At 45.6% G+C, this 17959-nt stretch overlaps 1 protein-coding gene across 3 annotated transcripts in view; it reads right to left on the bottom strand.

Moving 5' to 3' along the window:
* The window catches only part of OBSCN (obscurin, cytoskeletal calmodulin and titin-interacting RhoGEF), a 171279-nt gene that overhangs the window by 71048 nt on the left and 82272 nt on the right, over positions 1-17959 (bottom strand). For 2 of the 3 annotated variants that reach the window (XM_048310008.1, XM_048310079.1), the window contains 9 exons: positions 14284-14550; positions 12797-13069; positions 10228-10494; positions 9056-9325; positions 8240-8506; positions 6586-6852; positions 5027-5293; positions 4081-4353; positions 408-674 (listed from right to left, as the gene is read on the bottom strand). In XM_048310008.1, coding sequence (XP_048165965.1) covers positions 408-674; positions 4081-4353; positions 5027-5293; positions 6586-6852; positions 8240-8506; positions 9056-9325; positions 10228-10494; positions 12797-13069; positions 14284-14550 — 2418 coding nt within the window. Of the gene's footprint in view, positions 1-407; positions 675-4080; positions 4354-5026; positions 5294-6585; positions 6853-8239; positions 8507-9055; positions 9326-10227; positions 10495-12796; positions 13070-14283; positions 14551-15804; positions 16072-16762; positions 17030-17959 lie in introns of all 3 variants that reach the window. The other variant, XM_048309941.1, reaches the window with a different exon arrangement.

The raw sequence follows: 17959 nt of genomic DNA, 5'->3' as shown, positions 1-17959 counted from the left end.
ATTCCACACTATCCATTATTTACTGGGTTTGGGTCACACTGTGTAAAAAGTGCTCTTGAAGAGCAAAGAAATTTTAATATTATTCCTTTGGACCAACACTACACCTGTGATTTTACAGCAATTCAGCAGGACACATCCCATCACACCGACATTCCAGCTCATTGCAGAAGAGGTGGGGCTGCTAAATGGTGTCATGAGTGAGTGTTAATTAGAGCTCAGCTGATGCTGCAGTTTCATATTCAATTCCCATTATCTCCCAACTATTTTTATCCTCGTTTTCAGTACTGGAGTGAACACCAAGAGCAGGTATCTGGTGTGTCCCTTATTGCAAAGCCTTGCCATGATTTTTCTACCTCTTTTATTTGGAACCCATGGTAGTGTCTTCCTCTCTGGCTGGAAGACCTCACCTTGAACATCAAGTGTAGCCATCACTTTAGTGCCTTCAGCTTCACAAGAATAGATTCCAGTGTCTTCTGGGACCGTGGGGTTAATTTTTAGCATGCTCACATTCCAGTCCTGATCGATAATCACTCGCTGCCCATCTGCATGTATTTCCTGATCATTTTTCTTCCAGATGGCGTGCACTGGCCTAGAATATTGGCATATGAACTCTGCCGGGCCATCTTCATCAACAGTTATGTCCTGCATGGGACTGACCACTTCAATGGTGGGATCTGTTAACCAACACGTCAGGAAGGACATGCATTAGTGGATCCCCATGAAGTCATCACTTGGAGGGTTTTTGCCAAGCGCAGAGCCCGTGGGGAGCAAGCAGGATGACAGTGCAAGCAGGGAGGGCACGCTGGGGATTAGCAGTTTAGTCTGTGCTCACGTCAGCATCAAGCAGGATGGAAGCCAAACTGGTGCATTAGAACACGACCATCACACTGGGAAATGGGCCACCAGGAATTAAGGCTTGTGCTGGAACAGTCCTGAATCTGGACTGCTGTGCAGAGTAGCTGCTGGGATTCCCTTTGGGCTTGGTTTTTCTCCCAGTGTTTCCGAGATCTTCTAGGGTGGGAAGCACTGGATGTGAAACGCTTCTGCTTCCCGAATGTGGAGAAGTGGGATGCAGAGGACTGCAGTGAGTGGTTCCCTGCAACTCACCACCTCACAGAGCAATAGGAAAACACCACAAACTCTACTGGAAGCTCCTTGTGTGACTAAAATATAACTACTCATCAGAAAGAAACACAGCCCGCAGACACTCATTCCTGTCCCGGGGTGGTCTTGGCTGTCAGAAGTCACCTGCAGTGTGAGGAGCAAAGATCCAGGACAACTGTGACAAAAAAAAGGCACCCCACAGGAGCAGATGAATATTGTTTTGATTAACCACGCGTTCCTCTGCAGCAGACACAACGTTAGGGGAAAAACAATAGGATTTCCTTTACAGTATTTTATCTAGAGATCACTGAGAGATCATAAACCAGTGACATTTCAGACTGAGAGCCCATAAAATGCTGAGAGCAGCTGGATATGCAGCTCCTCTGGAGGTGGTGAGATCCATGAGGCTGCTTTGAAGCACTTTTAAAACCCGAGTTCTGCTTCTTGTGAGGCAGCTGTAAGGCACAGTAGATGTATCTGACCTAAAATACTGTGAGCTTCCAAAGCAGCCAAGGAGTCCCTCCTGAGATGTCAGACTGGACCATCCATGTACAATGTGATATGCAGGTAAAAAGGAAAAATCTCAATGAAGTCTGAAAATGGAAATCTCTCTGAAACATCATTCTCAGCAGAACTATGTCAACTTAAAAAAAAAATTTATAAGACGACAAAGGGACACAAAAAGATGACAGAGAAAGCTGAGAGATCATCAGGAGTTAGACATGATGATCCTTGAGGAACCCTTCCAGCTCAGGACATTCTGTGATTTTATGTTGTCCTTGTTCTTCAAATGGTTGTTCTGGTCACAAGCCAGCTGGAATAACCCACACAGGATCTCTGTCTGGAATGCTTATCTTGAAACTGCTGCAGCAGGTTGAAGGTTTGGAATGCTCCTGGCAGACCTTGGGGAGCAAAGACAGATCTGCAAACATCACTTGGAAACTTGTTGCAAGATTTGATCCCACTCACTAAGGTTCCCTCTGCCACTCCATGTGTCTGCCACGTGTGTTTATGGAGAGTAGCCCTTGATGGAAGATCTTAAAGATGTTTTGGTGATGGGGGGACTGAAGAAACAAGCTGGTGTCTGTGCAGCTGGGGAACACAATCCCATCCCCTTCCATAAGATGTAGAAACGTGCTTCTCACAGAAAATATCACCTGTGGTACTGGAGAAGGTCCTGGTTCCACTGTACCCTCACTCTTGGCCAGGGCAAGGACTTTGGTGGTGGCCCTGTTCACCTGCGCAGAAAATCCTTGAGACTTAGGAGCCAACGTGTGCCCCAGGACCTGCAATTCTCACCTGCCTAGAGGAGCTAGAAAACGGCAGCAGCTCCTTCACTCTTTTCCATTCTCCCCCCACCCATCCGTGAACCCTCACTCCGGGTCATGGAATGACTGCAGTTGTAGGGCAACGATGTTTTGAAGGCCCAGCATGAAAAGCTGAGATCTCGCCTGCTACAGAATATATCCAATTACCAACATGCCTTAAACCAGGAGAAAAAGGCACATGGAACAGAGAGAAAGTCGACTTTATGCTCCTTTATGGAGAGTAAGCCACGCATGGCTGGATAGACTGGAACGTATTTCAAAGACAGATCTAATTATAAATTTCTGGACAAAATAAAGTGTACAAAATTGTCTGTTAATACAAGGATGGTTGGAATTTTACAGGTGTTTCACTATCCTATGAAATCAAGTGTTGCTGAGCACAATGTAACTGGGGTTATCCTAATCCTTTTATAGACTACTGCTGCTGTGATTCAGGTTTGATTTCTTCAGCAATGAAGGAATCCTTGCTTCATGGCAGCACAAAATATCCACATACATGTGTGTACCAGCATGAGCTGTGGGGTTGGACTGGATGATCTCTAGAGATTTCTTCCAAAATCAATGATGCTGTGATTCCATGAAATGGAGGTTTCTCAGGAGCCCTTTATCTGACTGAGCAGAACACCTAACGACGCATTTATTTTTATTTTGTTTTAGACCCACTGGAATTCTTTGCCTGGAGAGATCAGAACCAGGTTCTGTCTCTGAAAATGGATGCAAACTGACACAGGACTTGCAGGTTTTGCACACTGTGCTGTCACTGCATCATTCTGTATCATGAAGAAGTGATTTTGCATTTTATGTTTGCAGAGAACCCAAATTTTCTGAATGTACAAGGGACACGTGATGCAGAGAAGGAGACATCAACCACTGACTACAATCCCATATTGTGGATCATTCCTGTTACGGCCCTGTTATAGCACAGGAGTAGATTTGAATAAAGACCTTTTAACCCTTTATATCTCAGTATATACAAATCCCTTTTCCAAGCAGGCATTAATTTTGCCTGAAAAATAACAGATCTTCCCCATGGCTATGAAAGGACTGGATGGGAAGGAGCTTGCTTTATCAAGTCCGGCACTCAGTGTTATTCACAGCTTTTGGCTACCCGTACCAAATGAGAAAAATATTTATTCAACAGACCAGATAGCTTTGCCAGTGAAGGGATGAGCTTTCAGAAACGAGGTGCATTTTGTCTCTGTGTTACTGCAGTGTCACACATCCTTTGGTTTCCAGGAACAGCCCAAAATCCCGTCCTGGGAATATGCTGAGCTCAGCACCAGTAGCCCAGCTGTGGAGCAGCACAGTGGTGATTTTGTGAATTACCACCTCCACAAGATTTTGTGGTATTATTTAAAAAAAAGCTGAAGTGGGGATATAGAGTCAGGTGCTAGTACAGATGTTTATGTTCACCTCTTCCTTGACGTGGGGTGAAAGCAGCAGCCCTGACCCTGCAAGCCTCCCTCACCTGAACCACTGCAAAAATCAGTGTGGTTGTACCTAGAAGACTTCTGGGGTGAGAATGGGAGGGTTGCAGGGCACAGGAGAACCGTGAAGGGATTTAGTAAGGGTAGCCTGGACGGCAGAAGCACCAGCACATGGAGCAAGTCCAGAGGTGGCCATGTGTTTCTTTCCAACAGGAAAATACCTTTGACTAATAATTTAGCTGAAGATATAAGGGACCCAGCTCTGAAGGTGACAGTGCCCGAGTCGTGACACGCCACATCATTTAGGGTTAAAGTGTGGATCCTGCCGTCCTGCTCAGAGATTTCAGTCACCAGGTTGTTGTGAAGGGGGGTCCCATCGAGCCACCACTGCACGTTCTTCACGCCCGGGTGCGAGAGCTCGCAGGTGAACGTGGCTGACTCGCCCACAAAGACATCTGTGCTCCTTAAACCAGACACTATCACTGCTGCTTCTTCTGCGTGACAGAGCAAGAGAAGGTGCCAAAGGAAAACAGAAACAAACACGCACAAGTTGCTCCCTGCAGAACTAACCCCAGCCCAAGCGCAAGATGTCCAGGATAGTTAAACTTGAGGTGTTTTTCCAAGGAAAAAAAGAGGTAAAATATTCTTGAAGAGGGTTAGAAACTACCTTCCATCCTTACAGCTGCTTGCAAGAGCAGTGTGTGTCTCTTCAAACATCATTTCACTGGGAGGAAACTCCATTCCATGCCCAGGTCGTGCCTGGCTCTCCTGTGTGTTGCAACCATCTGCAGATGTTGTATGAGGCAGAGAGGTACTTAAAAGGTTTAAATGTTCACTTGGGTGCTTTAAAGGAGTAATAAGAATATCAACAGTGATAGAAGCTGAAGTCAGTTATAACAAGAATTTTGGTATTTTTTATGACCACTGCTCCAGGTTTTTCAGAAGTAGCACAGTCTGCTCTAGTACACAGTACAGTCAGTACTTTGAACTAATTTAACTTAAAAATATTGATCCAACCCCACCCTGGAGGTGAGAGTTTATACCTTCACTGGAATCAGGAAAGAAATGAATGGACTCTCTGCTGTTTGGCCAGTTACTGTCAAAGATTTTGGAGTAAGAAATGCAGGCAGAAAACCGGAGCATTTCCACCACATTTCACCACCTTACCTTGCACATACACAGACCCTGTGGTGATCTCGTATCCAGTGCTGCAGGTATAATCCCCACAGTCATCAGGTTCTACACCATGGATGATCAGCTCAGCTACGCTGCCCTTCAGCTTCACCTCGTACTTGTCACTGGGCTGAATGACCTCCCCTCCTTTCCTCCACTCAACGGGAGCGTCCGGCTTGGAGATCTCACAGTGCAAAACAGCCGTTCCCCCTTCTTCAGTCTCTACGTTTTTCAGCTCTTTGTTAAACAGCACTGGCAGTACTGTGGTGGAGAAGCAACTGCATCAGTGACAGCACTCAGAGGTGAGAAACCCGACTGTAATTTCTCCAGCTGAGCTCGTCCCCTCTTTCTTTGCGTGAGCCACAATTTGCCTGCTGGCCACTCATGGGATCAGCTGCTGATACTGCAAAGGTGTCCAAGTGTTGCTCCATAAAGGGCTGCCAGAGGCCACAGGAAGCTCTTCACATGGCCATACTCACCATTCTCAGTGTAAGCACATAGAGCACAACGATACCAATCACAACAATGAGAGTCAGAATCCTTTAGGTTGGAAAAGACACTTAAGATCATGTCCAGCCATTAACCCAGCACAGCCAAATCCACCACTAAGCCACGTCCCCAAGTGTCACATCTACACATCTTTTGAGTATCTCCAGGGATGGTGTCTCCACTGCTTCCCTGGGCAGTCCGTGCCAATGCTTGACCACCCTTTCAGTGAAGAATTATTTCTTAACACTGAATCTAAACCTCCCCTGATGCAACTTGAGGCAGTTTCCTGTCATCCTATTGCTTGTTACTTGTGAAAATAGACCAACTTTTACCTCACTACAACATCCTGTCAGTAGTTGCAGAGAGTGATAACAGCTCCCCTGAGCCTCCTTTTCTCCAGGTTAAAAATCCCCAGTTCCTTCAGCTGGAACATGAGACTTTGGGTATTTAATCTCTGAAACCACATGCTCCGAGCAACAGTTGGTTATGGTGACTAAACCCACAGTCTACAAGTGTGATCTAATCTAAAAGACATAGAATACTTAGCACAAAATGAATAAAACTGTAAAATCCCAAACCACAGAATTCTTAGTATAAAATGAATAAAACTGTAAAATCCAAAACCACAGCCACTAGAGAGCCCCAATTCACGGGCTGCTCAGGCGCTAAGAGATACAATGGGTCAATTTAAAATGGACTTGTCCTAGGTATGGTGCAATATCCCAGTTTGAGTTCACAGAGTGTCAATGATAATTCAGTGATAAAATTTCCATGTGGATGTGGCCCTTGGGGACATGGTTTAGTGGTGGGCTTAGCAGTCTTGTGTTAATAGTTGGACGATCTCAGTGATCTCAGAGGTCTTTTCCAAACTAAGTCACAGAAAGGTTTAGGTTGGGAGGGACTTTGAAAATCATCCAGTTCCACCCCGTGCCATGGTCAGGGACACCTTCCACTAGACCAGGTTGTTCAGAGCCCCATCCAGCCTGGCCCGGGTGATTCCAGGCCCCCCTGTGAAGGACGGACACAGCCAGGACTTCTCAGCCTCCAAACAAGCCCTAACCTACCTTTGACCTGCAGCGACGCCGTGGTTTGCTGATCCCCCGAGTCACAGGTGTATTCTCCAGCATCCTGAGCCTCAGCCTCGTAGATGAGCAGCTCCACTTGTGTCCCCTCCTGGCGGATCTCGTACTTGTCGCCGGGCTGCAGCACCGTGTCCCCTTTCCTCCACTCCACGCGTGCGTGGGGCTGCGTGAGCTCGCAGTGCAGCACCGCCGTGCGCCCTTCCTCCACCTCCTCGTTCTTCAGCCACTGTTTGAACAGCACAGGCAGGCCTGGCAAGGGGCGTGGTGCAAAGAGAAAAGAAGGGGTTGAGGCAAAAATAGAAAATAGAGGAATGTTTTATTGTTAAGGTATGGATAGAGCCATTCATGAGGTTCATGCACAACTCTGGCTGCATTTCCCTAAGGAGACCTTCCAGGGATGCCAAAGTCAAACCTAGACAGAGGAGGAGGAGGAAGGGGAGTTAATCAGCAGGAAAAATTTGATTTCTATGTGAGCTACATTTCTCTCTCCATAACCCAGACTTCTTTCCACAAAGAATTCCCAACTAAATTCAGTAATTATTACTGAAGGCCAGATAGCTTTCCATCCTTGAAATAAAATCATAGAATGGGATAAAACCACTCAAAGGACATACAAATATCTATTAAAATATAAAATATATATATGTATATATATATAAAATATATATTAATATGTAATATTAGAATATATAGAAAATATCAGAAAATTAGAATATATGGAATATATTAGAATATATAAAATAAGATACTAGAATAATACATACAGAATAGAATTATATATTTTCATATTATATAATATAAAATATTAATGATATAGAGAATAATATATATGACTTATATTAGAATATCTATAGAATCTATAAATCTGGGGTTATAATCCAAGGCTACAGATCACACAGAGATCAATTACAGAATAATTAAGGATTGAAGGGACTTCTGGAGGTCCCCCATGGATGGAGATTCCTCCACTCCTCTGGATCTCAGCTCCAATGTCTGACCACCCCTCCATTGTTAAAAGCTGGGTTTTTTCTCATCTGAATTTCTCTCACCACAGCTCTTTACTGTGTCATCTCTTTACTGAGCCCTCCAAGAAAGTTCTGTGTCTCTCTTCCCTGCAGATCTCCACTAGGAAGCTGCAGAGGACAATGAGGTTCCACTTCCACTTTCTCTTCCCCAGTTAACAAGCACAGCTGCCCCCTTGCCTCTGCTTATATTTAGATCCCAGAATGGTTTAAATTAGAAGGTACCATCATCTTGTTCCACCCCCTGCCATGGGCAGGGACACCTCCCACTGTCCCAGGTGACTCCAAGCCCCATCCAACCTGGCCTTGGACACTTCCAGGGATCCAGGGGCAGCCACAGCTTCTCTGGGCACCCTGTGCCAGGGCCTCCCCACCCTCATTGTAAAAATATCTTTCTTATACCTAATCTAAATTGTCCCTCTTTTAGTTTAAAGCCATCATGCCTTGCCCTATCACAACGGAGTTTGTCCATGAACTTCACATCCTCCAGCCCCCTGACAAACTTGGTGGATTCTGCTGCACTTGCTCCACTGATCAGTATCTCTCTTGTAGCAGAGAGCTCTAAAATTGATGTTCCCTCCTCTCACCACTGCTGGGCAGAGAGGAAACCATACCTTTAACCTCGAGTCTGGCCGTGGTCTTGCCAGCAGCCGTGTGGCAGCTGTACTCCCCGGCATCGGCGCGGTTCAGGTCGCGAATGACCAGCGTGTGCACCTTCCCCTCGTGCTGGATGCTGCACTTGTGGCTGGAGTGGATCACGGACGTGCCCTTCTTCCACTCCACTGGGACATCAGGCTTGGACACCTCGCAGGACAGGTGGGCAGTGCCACCCTCCTGCAGCTCCAGGCTGTGCAGCTCCTTCACGAAGGTGACTGGGGCAGCTGTGGGGAGAGGAGACCAGCACTGCTACAGCAGCCTCACCCAGCATCACCCCCAGGGCAGAGCTGGGTGTCTGTAGTTACGTTTGGGACCAGATCGAAGAGGAACGAACAACATAAGGTATTAGCATGGGCTATCTTTCAAAAGTCATTCTATATATCTTAAAAGAAAGGTTTTTCAGAGCTTTCAGACTTTTTAGTAAATATGATCTAAAAGCATCATAAGTAGGAGATTAATCTAGAGCATATTCTTGACACTCTTCACCATTGATTCTGATATATGATGAGCTGCTTAGTTGGATGGTCTTCAGAGGATCTTAATATTAATTATTATATCAAATAACATCAAAGGATGTCAATATTAATCTTCATTCCATGTACAATAAAAATGACTGGAATGACTGGCTTGGATGTAGCTCTCTAAAATGCTAAATTAGGTTAGCAGAATCTCCCAAAATTTCCAAGGCTTCCTAATCCCAAATACACCTCTCCAGCTGCCAAAGCAGTGCCTGCCAGTACCTCCTCAACCCTTCTTCCTGGGAGGCTGCTCACCTTCCACCTTCAGCTGTGCTGCTGACGAATGCTGCCCCACTTTGAAAGTGATGGACCCACAGTCTTCCAGGGTCACCTTCCTCAGGATCAAGCTGTGACGTGTCCCTTGGACCCTGATCTCGTTCATTTCGTTGGATTGCAAGGGAACATCCCCCAGGAACCACTGGGCATCCCGAGCTGTTTCCCGGGACAGCCTGCACTCGAACACCGCGTCTTCTCCTTCGTACGTGGCGATGTCCTTCAGCCTCTCCACAATGGTGGCTGCTGGTTCTTCATGGAAAGGGCAACAGAGTTTGAGATCTACTTTCAAGTGATGCTTCCTGGGTTAAACATTTCCTTATGCTCTTTGTTGACAGTACTATGTTATTGTTATTTGAGGCCCTAAATAATAAATCCAGGGGGATTCAGACTGAAAGAGAAGGCTTTGGGGGATTATAAAAAGGAGGAAGAAGGACTTTTTATAGGGGTAGATAGTGACAGAAAAAGGGGTGATGGTTTCAAACAGAAAGAGGGCAGGGTTAGCTTGGATGTTAGAAAGAAATTATTCCCTGTGAGGGTGGTGAGGCCCTGGCACAGAGTGCCCAGAGCAGCTGTGGCTGCCCCTGGATCCCTGGAAGTGTCCAAGGCCAGGCTGGACAGGGCTTGGATCACCCTGGGCTAGTGGGAGGTGTCCCTGCCCATGGCAGGGGGTTGGAATTAAAGTATCCTGAAGGTTCCTTCCAACCCAAAGCATTCTATGATTCTATGATTCCAAACTCATGGAAATATAGGTACATGGAAGTACAGCAACATGTTGCAGCCTTACAGACACATGGTTCATGTCTGCATATGTATTATGCACATATATATGACAGTCCGAAAAGCTTGCATGTTAAACTGTGTTGTGTGCATAATAAATATTTAAAATGTGTACAATCACCATCTGTGTGTTGTGGAAAAACTTGTCAACAGATTCCAGTGGGTGACACTGTCATCAAACCACAGAATCAGTGATTAAAGACCCATTTCTAGAGATACTGACCCATTTCTTATCCCCCTGCAACCGCTCTCATCTCTGAGATCCCCGTGGTTCTCCTTGGGCACAGGACAAGGTTTAGCTACAAAATGACTCAATCCCATGCCCCTGACATGGTGTCAAGCTCAGCCCAGCTCTTTCCCGTGCAAAGCCCCACCTTTCAGGCTCACTGCTGCCGTGGTTTGCTGGTCCCCTGTGTCACAGGTGTACTCCCCAGCATCAGCTTCGCTCAGGTTGTGAATCGTCAGCTCAGCCACGGGCCCCGCCTGCCTCATCTTGTATTTGTCACTGGGTCGCAGCACTGTCCCCGCCTTCTTCCACTGCACAGTGGTGTTGGATTTGGAGACCTCACAGCTCAAAGTGACAGTGCCACCTTCCTCAGCTTGTTGGTTCTGGAGTGGTTGTGTGAAGGTGACTGGAGGAGCTAAATCGGGAGAAATCAGAGGGGAAAAAAATCATGCGTCATTGCTGACTGTGTAACTAAGCCTTGTGTTGGATGAAACTCTGGTGCCATCCTCAATTTGGTTCAAACTCAACTCCAAAGTGAGATTAAAAGCAAAACAAGGACTGACAGAAAGTGCTGGATTCCCAGGAGCTCTGAGCACTCTGCACTGCTGAAGAATCACTGGACACTGCACACACTGAGCACCTCAAGGATTATGCTCCTTCTTGCACAGGAATGGTCATGGATACAGAGTTTTGAGCATCTCAGTGTGTGTATCTCCAAATGGATACCAAAACCACACCTCAAAAGCCTACTCCTGATATCCAAGTCCTTGGATATCATGGAGAGCGCATGGAGAAACTTCTTTATATAACGTTCCTTGTTTGAAAACTGGACCAGCAGAGAAATGAACCCTGAAAGTCTCTGTGCTGATGTTATCACTGGAGGGCCAAGACAGAAGATTTGATGGGTGGATTTATGAAGTGCCACGTGTAGAAGTTTAGCTACTCAATCCAGTTTCCTGGAAGAACCTCAGTGGCTCCACACTTATTGATATATTTTATATATATATATATATATGTATATTCAGCCAATTGGCTGAGTTGGTATTTACAATGTGACTGCAGAGGCTTCCTCAGTTTCTTGGGTTTGGAATTTTTTTCAAGGAGTGCTGGAGTGGCTGAGACCACACAAAGAGACACAAATGGGCAAACACCATCAGAGGACCTGCTAATAGTGCCAATATTCTGCTATTCCTGGATTGTGGGGTTAGTGGTGTGACTGCAGGCAGGTGCGTGCCCTTCATGGGAGAGCCCTCAGGGATATTTCAAAAGGTGGGATTTAACAACATCCTGGCTTACCTTTGTTTTTCCTGATCACGTCTCTCAGAAAAAGTCAACTTAATATTGTATTTGTATCAGATTAGATTGGAAAAAAACCCAGATATATTGTCACATTACACCTATTTTAGAGATCTTTGGCACCAGAATTGTTTAGGTGCCTTCCTCATTAGCTGAAGTTGTGTCCAAGTTTGAACAATTTCACCCGGATCACCATTTTTCCAGGCAGAATTACAGCTCAAAGGATGAATAAGCATCAAAAATAAAGGTATTCTAATTCTAGCTCCAGCCCTGCTTGTCTGAGTGACCAGAGAGAGGCCATAGGGTCTCAAAGTGTGGAAGTAGTTACTGCACTTGGGTCCCTACATTTTATTTGCTCAGGACTTCCAAAAGCAAAAGGACTCAGCTGCTTTTTGACAGCACAGTACATCTGAAGTCAAGGACAGTAGAAAAGATCCTCTTGGCAGAGCCTAAGAGAGTGGAGCAAGTTTCTTACCTTAAGAAAAAACCCCAACACAACCCACATTTAACAGTCAGGGTGGCTGTTGTTTGTTCATTTCCATTATCACAGGTGTTTTTGTCAGAGTCTTCTGGTTTTAAGTGATGAATCTTTAAAGTATGGACTGTTCCCTGCTGCCTGATTTCATACTTGGAGCTTGGGGAAATCCCCTGAGGGGCCTTTTTCCATTTCACCTCAGCACTGAGCTGGGAGAGCTGGAAGTGGAGGACAGCTGTGTCCTCCTCCTGCACTTCCCTGCTCTGCAGTTTCTCCTTAAAGACTGGAGGTGGCACTGAAATTACAAACAAAGCGAAGGATTCGTGTGCTTTGTTTTCTTTGGTTTGTTTGCTTTGCTTTGTTTTCTCTGCTTCCCAGGCACCTTTATCTCATTTCCTGCAGTGTTTAAGCTACAGCCATATGGTTGAGTATTAAAAAAAAAAAAAAAATCCGATTTCTGTGTTATTTACTGAGGGGTTAAAAGAAGCTTCTAAGAGGGAAGGAAAAGGATGGTGGATGGAGAATTTCATCAAAATAATGTTTAGAGAAAGAAAGAAATAGAAAAGCAAATCTGAGCAACCTGATCTGGTTGAAGATGTCCCTGCTCAATGCAGGGCCAGTGGACAAGATGGCTTTTAAAGGTCCCTCCAAACGCAAATTATTCTATGATTCTAAAAGGGAGAGTGGCAGCAATGAAAATTCCAGGTCCATCCATCCAAGTAGTGAAGCCAAGCCAGTAAAGTCTCTAGGAATCAGTGAGCTTCGGGAAGATGGTGAACTGTCCCCTTTTTATCTGTGGCGATTGCAGTCACAAATGCTTTGAAGCACAAGCACCCCAAAGACATGAGCTAACAAGGGGTGAATTACAGCCTCAAACTTACTGTCAGCATAACTAAAACATTTCCTGTTCCCACTGATCCTGCTCCACACCACAGGGAGCCCTCACCTTTCACTGTGAGCTCTGCTGTTGACGTGTGGGCTCCTACTCGGAAAGTGATGGTGCCTATGTCCTGCTCAGTCACCTTCCTTAGGGTCAGGGTGTGGATCTTCCCTTTCTCCACCGAGATCTCGTTCATTTCATTGTTCTGCAGAGCGACATCCTGCAGCTTCCATTCCACGTCCCTCGCGTTCTCGTGGGAAACCTGGCACCGAAAGGTGACATCGTCCCCTTCGGACACCACCATGTCCTTGAGGCCACTCACGATGGTCACGTCAGGCTCTGCGAGGAAGCAGAAATGGCAAATGAAAGGGAAAACGTGGGTCAACTCATGGAACCTTGAGTAATACAGACTGCAGTGGACTTTTGGGAGTCACCTGCTCCAACCACTGCTAAGAGCAGGGCCCGGCTGCTCAGCGCTTTTTCCTTCAAGGACCTCCAAGGGTGGAGGCAGCACAGCCTCTCAAATCACATTTCAAACCCTGCTTTCAGTGTACTTGGCAGCAGGACAAATGACTTTTGGATAGTGACTTTACCACTTGTCCTTGCTCAGAGACACACTGTACATTGTTTTTTTTTTAAATTACGCTTGATACTCTTAGCTGGGTGAACAAGGCATGAATGCTGGATGCCAGAACCAGGATTTTTAAGTTTGTTCCATTTGCACTTAGACACCTTCACAGGTTAACGATAAAGCCTGATCCTCTCTACTGTATTTCTGTGAGCAGAATTGCATTTACTCCATGCTGACACTCCAAACTGGCTGGGGCCCTGGCTGGCTTTGTCCTCCCAGCAGGACTCACTGGATTAATGTGAGCACAGGGGATCTGCACTGCAGTTTGCCTGAGTCCTGCTTCTAGGGCAGCTGGGCACCTGTGCAAGGATCATACAGACGACCTCCAGCAGGCAGAAGCTAAACCTGCTGGGGAATACCAAAGGAATTATAAAATAACTAAGGTTGAAAAAGACTTCTAAAATCATTGAGTCCAACCATTCGAAAAGCAGCTCAATCTCCCTCTGAGCAAGGACAGTGGATATTCCTACAACTGAGGTCACCATTTGCACGAAAAATGGTGCAGCTGGGTGTGATGTGCAGGGGATCTACAATGTGGAGTAGCCTGTGGAGATGCTGGGGGAGTTTGTTCCACACCAGTGGTCCAATCTAAGCTCTGCAGTGATATTAAGGCCAGATGCAGCTGCCATGTGACTGGAAGCTGGGGCTGGACCATCTGTTCAGTCCCATGCATATGATGTCAAGCAAATATTCCAAGCCATGAGTCACAGATTACAGCTGCCTTATCCTCTTGTGTCCACCAAGTCAATCTTTGCTTTGGTGCATCCACTGACCATAAGATTTTTTTGGTGATACCTTTCCTATGCTTGGTGTTTATCACAATAACTGATTTTATGTTACATATGTGTATATATCTCAATTATGCTGTGAAATCTTAGTTTCCTGAAGGGAAAATCTCCTTGTTCCAATAAACAGGTCTTGCCTTTCACGGTGAGTTTGGCAGAGCTCGTCTGGTCTCCAGCCTTGCAGGAATATTCTCCAGCATCCCCAGGCTCCAGGTGGTGAACACGGAGCTCCCGGAGGGTCCCATCCTGCCACATTTCGTACTTGGAGCTGGAGTGCAGGAGGACTCCATCCTTCCTCCACTCCACTTCTGCTTTGCTGATGGAAATCTCGCAGCGCAGCCTGGCTGTTCCTCCCACCTCCACTTCCTCGTTCCTCAGCTGCTGCTTCAGCTGGGGTTTGATGGCTGCAAAGTGAGAAATAAATAATACATGGGCTCTTTGCTTGAATGCCAGGTCTGCACAGCTCAGCACAAGGCACCCAGGCTTTGATGATGCAGAACAATTTTGCATTAAGTGGTGATATGATAATAAAACCATTTTTTTCCCTATAAACAGATCTATATTGTGTATATCCAGAGGACCAGAAAGTTCCCCAAATATCTTTATATCCCATAAAGTCCAGGGCATCCACATCACACCTTTCATGCATCTGCTCTGCATATTGGAAACTCCAACTTATGTAAAGATTTTGACAAGCAAAACCTGGCACTTTCTGTTTAAACTTGTGCAAATCTGCTCACTTTTACAGAAATACTCCTGATTTTCAAAGCTAAACAATGCAAAGCTTTAAACTAATTTCTGAATTCTCAGCTGTCTTTTCAAGGCCCAGATCATCATGGGTGAATCCTTCCAGATGATGCACAAATGGACATTTATTCAAGTAGAGCACGGAACAGCTCAGACACCAGCTTGCCTCTGATGGAAACAAGAAGGGAATATCCACAGGGTGTGAGCAAGCAGTTGGGAAAACAGGAATCTCAGTGCCTGTGGTTCCAGTATTAACACTGCTTTGAGACACGTAGAGCAGTCACTGAGCTTTTTCACCCATAGTTGACCCTGTGGCTGCTTTTTGGGTCAGATTCAGCCAAAAGATGTTTGAAAGGCTTAGACCAAAGCCCCAAATCCCACCCAACTTTGAGACAATCACAAGCATTTCACAGATGGTGCTGGGACGGCCCTGTTTGAGCAGGGAGGCTGGACCAGTGACCCGTTCTGTGATTCTGTGAACAGTCACAGACATTATTCCTGGTGTGGTTAAACACAGCATTCTCAGGATCTTGACAGGAAGATTAAAAATAGCAACCTCAAAATGCTTTTCTAAATGATGTGTGATTTGCTATTGATTCAAGCGAGCCAGAAAAATTGCAAAGTGCCAAAAAAATTTTGCTACTATTTCAAAATCCCCATGACACAGAAATTCCTTGCTTTTTTCATATCAGAGAAAGGGGTCAGTGCACTGCACTCTGTGCTTTACAGGCTTGAACAGGAACCCTGTCCCACCAGATCCACTTCTCTGCACTCTGCCTTACGACTGGGCACCTCTTTTCCTCGTTATCCTAACTTTGGGAGGGGTTTATTCACCAGTGGATTAAATAGTATCATTCACACAGTTGCACCAATGCCTCTTCTCCTCCATCCCAGGTGGGTGCAATGCTAACCATTCACTCTGAGGACTGCGGTGCTCTGCTGGTCTCCCGTGTCACAAGTGTAATCAGAGGCATCCTCTGGCTCTACATTATGAATCACAAGCTCAGCCGTGCGCCCACTTAATTTAATTTCATATTTGGCACACGGGAAGAGCTCCATGGTGCCTTTCCTCCACTCCACCGCCGCGTTATCCTTTGTCAGCTCACACCGGAACTTCACCACAGCTCCTTCTTCTGCCTCCTCATCTTTGAGCTGCTTTTGGAAAAGAACTGGCAGAGCTAAAAGAGAAAAGAAAAGGATCAACAGGATCTTTTAGTGAAGCCTGAGTCAAGTCCTGGTTAACACAAACTGACGCTTGGAGAACAAGATACTCTGCTTTTCACTGTGATATTCCTAAGTAGGATCCATGTTTCCTAATTTTCCTGGAGCCACCAGATCATCTTGCTGCATCAGAAGAAGCCATCTGCACCCATAACATTTATTTCCTTTGTTCCTTGACTTGAATCCTTCCCAGTGGTGAATTCATTGAACGATTTTATCCCTCAGTTGATCTAACAATAATCTCAAGAGCAAAGAACTTCAAAACTCCATGGACAGCGTTGAGAGGTCAGGGAGGTCATTGTCTTCTTACAGGATTTGAAAGAAAATATTCTTTTCAAATATTCAAACAACACGTCACGTGAAATGTCCAGATGTTATGTTAAATCATTGCTTTTTTCTTTAAATTCTCCTCAGGCACAAAGCTTGAAAGTGTTTCCTATTAAAACCCAAAACTCAAACATAGCACTGGAAGAACAAAGTGTCATCCTCTTCCATTCTCATTAAAAATAAAAAAATCCTAATATATCAGATGAGAAGGAAAATATCCACAGAGAACAACAATAATGCACTTAAAAATATTCATATTGAAAAGGTTGTCTTGCATGTTGGAGGAACCTATTCCTTTAGGAGTCAGCTCACACCACGTACCTGTCACGCTCAGAGCTGCCCTGGTTTCCTGATCCCCCACGTCACAGCTGTATTCTCCTGTGTCTTCTAACTTGAGATTGTGTATCAAGAGCTCTACCAGGCCTCCCCTCTGCCTCATTTCATATTTCTGGCTGGGCTGCAGCCCCACTCCTCCTTTCCTCCATTCCACTGCAGCACTGGGTTTCGACAGCTCACAGCAGAACGTGGCTGTGCTTCCTTCCTCAGATTCCTGATTCTGTAGGAGCTGCTTAAATGTGACAGGCAGTGCTGTAAAATTTGAGAGGAGGAAAATGTTTCAAGAATGTTTTAGTCCAAGAAGGATTCAGTCCTACCATCATCCTTCAGATATGGCTTATCCTAACGATTCCATCATACTGGAGCTGCAACTCTCTGTCTCGGCAGAATCTTTCTTGAACCACTAAGGGAACCAAGTGCTGAGGACAGATGAATTTAGGGAAGATCTGGTCTTAGTGGTCCACAGAATGGCCTGGTTTGGGGTCTGAAGGAGTCAGACTTTCCTATGGAAGTGTGCCCATGCCATGGATGCTCTAGGGAAAGGTCACTGGGACATGATCCTTGTCTTACACAGATTCTTGTCCCTTAACAGAGGTCTGTGAGTTTGCAATATTAAACAAAGAGTATTTTCCTCCCAAATAAGGCTACTATCAACATATAAAAGATCAAGTCAGCATTGATCTCTTGGTAAGAGATCACAGTGAAGTGGTAAATGGGAGGGGAAACCCAGATTTTGGGCAAAGCCTTCCTCTGGGGATGGTAGAAGGAGTGGAGGAAAACAGGTGTGGATTCAAGTTGTCTGCAGTCAGCATTTGCACCTGAAGTTCAAAGCCTCCGGTAACAATACAGCACACTCACATATCATAGAAATCCCTTATTCCCTAATTGGTGCATCTCTTACCATCCCAGGCAGGCATCCCTTATCCCATTCCCATATCCGGCCACACTCCCTACACTCAGGGCAGGAGAGTTCAGCATATTTTGACATCATGACAACATTCAAGGACAGGTTGGTTGGGGCTCTGAACAACCTAGGCCAGTGGAAGTTGTCCCTGCCCATGGCAGGGGGATGGAAATGGATGATCTTTAAGATCCTTTCTAACCCAAACAGTTCTGGGATTTGATGATTTAATTGCTTTCACACTCCAGATACTGCAAGAACATTTCTACCTTGACCATGTG

The sequence above is a fragment of the Corvus hawaiiensis genome, chromosome 1 (genome assembly GCF_020740725.1).
Source record: "Corvus hawaiiensis isolate bCorHaw1 chromosome 1, bCorHaw1.pri.cur, whole genome shotgun sequence".
Classification (NCBI taxonomy): Eukaryota; Metazoa; Chordata; class Aves; order Passeriformes; family Corvidae; genus Corvus; species Corvus hawaiiensis.
This window is presented reverse-complemented; position numbering and strand designations above follow the sequence as displayed.